We start from the raw sequence: 8,032 nt of genomic DNA, 5'->3' as shown, positions 1-8,032 counted from the left end.
CTCTCCCCGCCCTAGGGAGCAGGCACGTACTATGCATGCCTGGAGCAGGGGAGAGAGCCGCCTCCCACTCAGTTCTTTAGACCGCTACCGGTAAGTCCCATCAAGCCAAAGAAAGGTGAATAGGAGATGCCAGCAGTGGGGAAGGCTGGGTGGGATTGTGGTACTGCACAGATGAACACTCGAAGATCATCAGTTACAGGTAAGCAACCTGTTTATCTTCCTCGTGGTCTCTGTGCAGTCCCACACATGGGTGATTACAAGAGCTGAACCAGTTGGAGGAGGGAGCTGGCAGCTGCAAGAGACACAAAGAATACTGGTTAAGACACAGCATCATCAGCGAGAAGAAACATCCACAGGTCCTACCTGGAGACGTAGCAGGGTCAAGCGAAAAGAGATCGCAGCACCGACTGGCCGAATACAACATCCCATCGAGCTCGGACGTCGAGTGCGTAGTGAAGGTCGATGCCGAGGACCACGTAGCAGCCACACAGACGTCCTCCAACAGGACACCAGCCAAGAAAGTGGTGGATGTTGATACTGCCCGTGTATAATAGGCAGTGACAGAGGTAGGAACGGGTTGATGTGCGAGCTCATAGCAAAGGGCTATGGTGGAAGTCACCCACTTAGACAAGCGTTGAGAGAAAATCGGCTCCCCGACATGAGGGGGCCCATAGGCAAGGAACAGGTGAGGAGATTTATGTATAGGCTGAGTCCTGTGTAAATAGAAGGAGAGCGCTCTGCACACATCGAGGCAGTGGAGGGCCCTCTGAGGTGCATCAGTCGGATTTGGAAAGAATGAAGGTAAGACAGGCGACTGGGACAGATGGAAGGCAGAAACGACTTTAGGCAGGAAAGAAGGATCTGGTCTAAGGACAACTTTCTCCTTATGGAAAATTGTATAGGGGGGGATCAGCCCAAAAAGCAGCTAGTTCCCCTACTCTGCGCGCAGTAGTAATCGCTACAAGGAAGGCAGTTTTCCAGGAGAGCAACCTGAACTCGGCCGTGGCCATGGGTTCGAACGGCTTAGGCATCAGTTGAGTGAGAACGAGAGAGAGACTCCATAAAGGCACCAAAGGCTTCCTTAGGGGACAGAGGTGGAGGAGACCTTTGACAAACGACTTTGTACGACGGTGGGAAAAAAACGTGGATCCCTGTATCAAAGGATGGTAGGCCGAGATGGCCACTAAATGAACCTTTAAAGACGAGTATGCAAGGCCCGTATTCTTTAACGAGACAAGATAGGAAAAAATCTCACAGAAAGATGACTGGAGAGGATCAAAGGACTGATCAGAAGCATACGACTAGAACCTCTTCCACTTCAGAGCGTAAGTGGCACGGGTAGATGGCTTCCTGGCATTCAGAAGGACTTCGGACACTTCAGGTGGGAAGTCTAGTGCAGGATCTTCCAGGCCGTCAATTGGAAGAAACCGGGATCGGGGTGGAGGATCCTTCCTCAAGCCTGAGAGAGGAAATCTGGGACAACAGGGAAAGTGCGGAATGTCTGGTTGGAGAGCCGAAGGAGGTCAGGAAACCAGATTTGGCGCAGCCACCATGGGGTGACTAGGATGCAGGACGTGGCAACCGCCATAATCTTCTGAACGACTCGGGAGATCAAGGGGAATGGAGGGAAGAAGTAAAACAGGGTTCCCCTCCAGGTGTGGAGAAAGGCATCTCCCAGGGACCGAGCGGAGGGTGGACTGCGGCTGAAAAAGAGGCAACACCGGGCATAGTGTGCAGTTGCAAAGCCGTTTACGACAGGGCGACCGAACTCGAAAAAGACAGGTTTCAAGTATTGAAGGTGGATGGACCGAACTCGAGAAAGACAGGTTTCAAGTATCGAAGGTGGATGGACCATTCGTTGTCCGAAAACTGTGACAGGGAGAAACGAGCGGAGAGCGAGATGAACGGCACGCAGCTCCAGGATATTGATATGAAGGGCGGCTTCACGAGGAGACCAGGTCCCTTGTGCCAAAAGGATTCCACACTGGGCTCCCCAACCCCAGAGGGATGCGTCGGTGGAGATCGACACTTGCGGAGGAGGATGCTGAAAGGGCATGCCAGAGAGCAGGTGCTGAGGATGAGACCACCAGGCAAGAGAGTCGACGACAAGGGGTGGGATCGACAGGATTTTGTACCACAGACTGCGGAGAGGATCGAAGGCACGGAGAAGCCACAGTTGGAGGGTGTGCATCCTCAACGTGGCATGACGGACCACAAAGACCATAGACGCAAAGTGCCCCAGGAGCCTCATGACGGACTGAGCGGACTTTTGGGGAGAGGTCTGGAACTGGGAGACCAAGGCAAGGATGTCGGAGGCCCTCGAGTTCGGGAGAAACGCGGTCTCGAGGTTGGTATCAAGATGGGCACCCAGAAATTGAAGGGCCTGGGCAGGTCGGAGAGACAACTTGGGTAGGTTGACACAAAGCCCGAGGGCACGAAGGAGAGACAGGGTTGTTTGGACATCTTGGAGGAGCTGGTCTTGGGTGGAGGCAAAGAGAAGCCAGTCGTCGATATAGGGATACAGGGCAATCCCACGACGATGGAGGTCTGCCGCCACCACAGCCATCAGCTTGGTAAAAACCCTCGGGGCAGTGCAGAATTCGAACGGAAGGACCCAGTATTGACAGTGTGCATTGCAGACAATGAAACGCAGGAACTTTCGATGCTGTGGACAGATAGTAACATGAAAATATGCGTCCAGGAGATCGACAGAGGCGAGCCATGCAGCCCAGGGAATCAGTGGAAGAATAGATTGTAGGGTGACCATTCGGAACTTGTGGCATCGAATGTATCGATTGAGATCCCAGAGATCCATAATGGCCCTGAAGAAGCCATCCCTCTTCGGTACGAGGAAGTACTTGGAGTAAAAGCCTAGGGTTCGTTGCGCTTCTGGGACGACCTCGATGGCGTCTTTGGCTAGAAGCGCAAAAATTTCGGAATCGAGGAGAGGATCCGGGAGGGTGATGACATAATGAGGTAGGTCAGGAAGCGAAACGAACTCTATGGCGTACCCGACCCATAAGATGGTAAGGACCCAGATATCAGTTGAAATTTCTTCCCACGTTCGTAAAAAGGGGAAGAGTCGGGTCCGGATGGGAGGGGTGTAAGATGGAGGAGATGCCAAGCGATCAAAGCGGTCAAACCGACTGCTTGGGCTGCTGGGATATTTTAGGGGCCTGTTGGCGCACCCTATTCGAGTAACGGGAGTCATAGGGCCTCCTTCTCCAATGGGAGGTGGGCGCAGGACATGGCTGGCGTCTGGCATAATATGGTTTCCAGGAACGGAACCAGCGTCGAGGTGATGATGCCAAGACACCTAGGTTCCGAGCCTGCTTCCAACTATCATCGACAGCCTTTAAGGCTTCGTCAGTTGTAGAATGGACCTTCACCATCAAAGGGGAGATCCTCAATCCGAAATTTCACGTCGGGCTGTAAAGAGGTACCGCTTAGCCAAGCATGGTGACGGAGAGCGACGGAGGAGACAAGAACTTTTGAGGAGCAAGTGACAGCATGACAGACTGAATTAATTTGCTGTTTCGAGATCGTGCAAATTTCTGATAAAGCTTCTGACAACATTGGACGGTGTTCCTCCAGAACAAACTGTAAGACAGGACGGACTGCATTAGCCACACTAAATGCATAGGCCGACAGATATGACAGGTAGGTGCCAATACGAAGATTCACATAGGCGAAGGAATACAGCTTCTTTGCAATAACATCGATTTTGAAGCCCTCGCAATCGGGAGGCGCAGCGTGGTGGGCAGATTGCTTTGATTTCGAGGAAGATTGTACCACCATGGAATTCGGTGGAGGCTGCCTGAAGAGAAACTTCCCTTTCTCTAGGACCTTATAGAGATCTTCGTATCGTCTGGTGACCGGGGCAATTGAAGTGGGATGAACCCAGGTCTCCTTAAGGGCAGAAAGGTGGATCGGCAGCAGAGGCAGGACCGTAGAAGGCAGGAGGTCGGCCTGAAAAAGCTTGTGAATGACATCAGTCACAGCCGGGGATTCAGTGGAACCCTGGACCTGAAGTGCGGAGGCCAACCTAGTTACAAGTTCCAGATACGCTTTCGGGCCTTCAGCTGGTGAAATAGAACCCGAGGCCCGAAGCTCATTGTCGATGTGCGGAACCTCGAGTTCAAGGTCTCCCGAATCCGAATTGTCGGAAATCGACATGGGAGAGGAGGATCTCCACGGTTGAGTGAGATCAGGCGATATCGGGTCATCAACAGGGGGATGAAGCCCAGGTTTTGAGGGAGAACGCTTCGGGGCATCCCTAGGTCTCGAGAGCTCAGGAGGCTGGTCAGGAGCCACAGAGTAGGTCGAAGTCACAGACCGAGAACGTCTGGTGCAATCCGAAATGCATCGATGATCAGGACGTTCGAAGTGACGAAGCCGATCATAGTGATGTCGGCAAGGAGTAGGAGACCTCGGATAATAATACAGATAGTAATCAGGCTGATCTTGTTCATCAGGAGACCAATATTGGTCATCAGAAGGCAATCCCAAGGGAGAAGGCGACTGGCGACAAATGAGACGCTTTCGATTATATCGAGAACGGCAGCCCACAGAATGCTCCCTGCCCTCCAAATGGTAGATCAGGGTACGGGAGTGTGGCGACTAAGATCGAGAGTCCCAGTGACACGACAAGTCGGGAGCCGATCTCGTAGATTGACCCAGTGGAATAAGCCCAGAGGCTGAAGAGAGCGTAGGCGGCGGTGTCGGAGGCCACAAAGTGGACTTGTTAGGTACAACAGCCACAGCAGGGGTCAATGTCGTTAAGCCAGTAATGACGACTGGGTCGACAGCCAAAGCCGATGTCGAAGGCTTGACTTTCGATTCCGAGGAAGCCTTACCCTCAGGCCGTTTACATTTCAATTTTGGTGCCTTCGAAGAGCCGTCTGATTTTTGAGAGACAGTTGAAGCCACGGCAGGGCGCAAAGCTGCCTCTAAGAGAACAGCCCTAAGGCGAGTCTCCCTATTACGTCGAGCTTGTCTAGTAAAACTACCGCAAGGGACACAGCTATCGACTCTATGGGATTCCCCGAGACAAAGAAGGCACAACTCATGACCATCGTTTGAGGGGATTTTAGCTGGGCAATAACGGCACAGTTTGAAAAACTTTGTTTTGCCCATACGTTCCCCACCCCCCCACACACACACTATAAAATAAAAAGGGGGGGAGAGGGGGAAAGAAGAAAAGTATTATTTCTTCCTTTTTTTAATAGTAAGAAGAGAGAACGAAACAGAAATGAAGACGGAAGGCAAAGAAATATACTTAGCTGAGGCAAGTACGGAGCAACAGAAACAAGGTGTGAACACGCAGGCAGTTGAAGAAAAACTGAGTGGGAGGCGGCTCTCTCCTCCGCTCCAGGCATGCGCAGTACATGCCTGCTCCCTAGGGCGGGAAGAGAGCCCACCAAAAGCTTTCTGAGGCAAAGCTCTAGAAGTTTCTCCGGTCAAGGTCGTGCACAGGCGTGTGGGACTGCACAGAGACCACGACGAAGATCTATTAGTTAAGCAAGTACTCCACTTGCATGTGGAGTAATATATACCATATATGCATAATTTCACAAACCCAGAAATAAGATAGTCAAAAATCAAGTGCCACTTGCACCCTAAGGCAACAGTGGCTTTCCGCGTGTTAATAAGGAGCAGAAATTCATTACTGGGAATTGTTTCAAGAGGTTAGCCCTCATGGTTTTGGGGGCATGCTAACAGTGCATAATATATTCTCAGTGCATCGGCATTCAGGGGAAAGAGGCCCTGAAAAGTCACACACACCCTCTTTATAATCCTCACTCAATGTTCACCCACCAGTCCTGACAGCAGCCAACCATCCATAAAAGAGCTCTTCTTACGCGCCCGGCACATTTACTTACTTAAAACATTCCTATGTCACCTTTCCACCCAAACAGGGACCCAAGACAGCAAACATCGGAAAATGTCAACATTAAAACTGCGTTTAAAATATAAGTGTGTATCAAATATTTAAACAATTCAATAAAATGTATAAACACACACAAACACAAACATGGAGGAGAGCTAATAAGAGTGAGGGAACAAACAAAACAAAGTAGTGTTCACCCGCTGGCAAAAGACAAAGTAGAGGCAGATGAATCTTCCCAGGAGTTTGGCACCATGACCAAGAAGGCGCATTCTTGGATTGCCACCCATCTGGCCTCAGATGGCAGGACACCCAAAATAGGACCTCCAAAGATGACCAGGGCGGACAGCTAGGTTCAAATGAGAGTAGGGAGTCTTGCCAACAAAGAAAGCACGTGGGCTGAACGTTCGTTGTTTGGACCACACTGACCAGGGGCAGCCAACCTGCAGCACGTGTGCCAAAAGCGACATAATTGTCAGCCAAGTCCTGAATCAGAGGACCCAGGGGCTGGCTGCAGCATGGGCCCAGGATGGCTCTCTTGCCTGCTCCTCCCACTGCTGCCGCCTGTTCTCTGATTCATGACAGCAGAGGCAAAGCCACACCTGAGCATGGGGGGCTGCAGGTGTACAGTAGCATACGCCTCAACTGCACCACCCCACAGCTTGGACTTTGTTTCTGGAATGCCCGCCAAAAAGGCTGGCTATCAATGGCAGGAGTGCTAACAGTTATCTCTATGGTACAGGGTGCAGAGCCCATTTTTATTCATGTAGAACACACTGGCATACCCTAAAACAAAAGGTTGCAAGTTCATGACACAATACTTGTTGTTAGGGAACAGCAAAAAGAGGAGAAAACCAACCTGAAAGTCTAGTCAGGAACCTAGAAGGTTGAGCAACTAAAACATTTATTTATTGCAAAGTGTGCAGTAACTATAAATTAAAACCAACACTCGTAGAATGTACCTAAAAACAAAGATATGGTGGGTGTAATATCACATCCATTAAGACATTGCATACAGCAACAAATGTAAATTACATGTACAATAACCACTAGACCAAACTTGTTTCCACCCTGAGGGTCTTCTTCAGTGGTCAAAATAATAACACACACTAAAGGTATAAAATATCTATTCCAAGCAAGGGAGGTAGTATATGAATCAATGGAATAGTGTAGCTTCAAATAACAGTTATAAAGTTTTACTGTCAATCAGGCCTGCATATACTGAGGACCCCACACCCATCAGAGATGATAACTTTGTACAACCATTCTGCTCTTGACTGCTACTCTATTCAGAGTGTACGCCCATGTGTCAATCAAAAGTGAAGGGAGAAACGCATTTGCTCTAGTGGTTATTGTATGCAAGAAGGGCCAAAACGCATTTGGTCTTGTTTTTATCTATATTCTACAAATGTTGTTTTTAATTTGTAGTTACGGTGCACTTTGCAATAAATAGATATATTCTGTTCTGTGTTTTAGCTGCAGTTTAGCTGCTCAACCTTCTAGGTTCCTGACAACATTCACTGTTTACAAAGCTGCATTCAGGCAACTTCTGGATGGCAGGATTTAAAAAAAAAACTGTACCAGTTTGAACTTCTTCTGGGGATGTAGGTGGAGTCAGTGTGACAGAAGACATGGTGGGGTCTCTTGTGGAAGCAGGCACTTGGTGGGCACCCAAGCAATTGCTTGATCCAATAGCGCTAGGAACAGGAATGTCTGTCTGGGGAACTAGAACGAAGCATGCCGGATAGACCATTCGTACACCAGCTAAAATGAAGGAACAAATAAAGGTCGATTCATTTTGAAATTCAAGGCAGCCACAACACACTCCCACTAATGTCTCAGACAAACCACTTTATAAGCTCCCTTTTCATGTTAAAAATCATTATCATGTCATATTTTATCCTACTCATAACAGAGCAGTTCTCCTCTCCTTCACTTTATCCTCACAGCAACCTTGGGAGGTAGGTTGGAACGAGAGAGAATGCCTCGTCCACTGCCACCCTGGGAGTCTTTGGGCTGAGGGTGGATTTGAGCCTGGTTCTCCCTAGCCACAGGTCTGCCACTTTAAGCATTACCGCACCACACTGGCTCTGTTTTCCTTCTGGGCACTTTTTCCTATATTATAAAGACACCTGCACGTCCTTT

The 8,032-nt window shown here is 49.6% G+C and overlaps 1 protein-coding gene across 1 annotated transcript in view; it reads right to left on the bottom strand.

The window, feature by feature from the left end:
- MED13 (mediator complex subunit 13) overlaps window positions 1–8,032 on the bottom strand; it is a 146,913-nt gene that overhangs the window by 57,485 nt on the left and 81,396 nt on the right. Inside the window, exon 6 of the mRNA XM_015426287.1 lies at window positions 7,469–7,651. Coding sequence (XP_015281773.1) covers window positions 7,469–7,651 — 183 coding nt within the window. The remainder of the gene's footprint in view (window positions 1–7,468; window positions 7,652–8,032) is intronic.

The sequence above is a fragment of the Gekko japonicus genome, unplaced genomic scaffold (assembly GCF_001447785.1).
Source record: "Gekko japonicus isolate JY-2015 unplaced genomic scaffold, Gekko_japonicus_V1.1 scaffold476, whole genome shotgun sequence".
NCBI classification, from domain to species: Eukaryota; Metazoa; Chordata; class Lepidosauria; order Squamata; family Gekkonidae; genus Gekko; species Gekko japonicus.
Note: the sequence above shows the minus strand (reverse complement) of the source record. Positions and strands in the feature narration are given on the sequence as shown.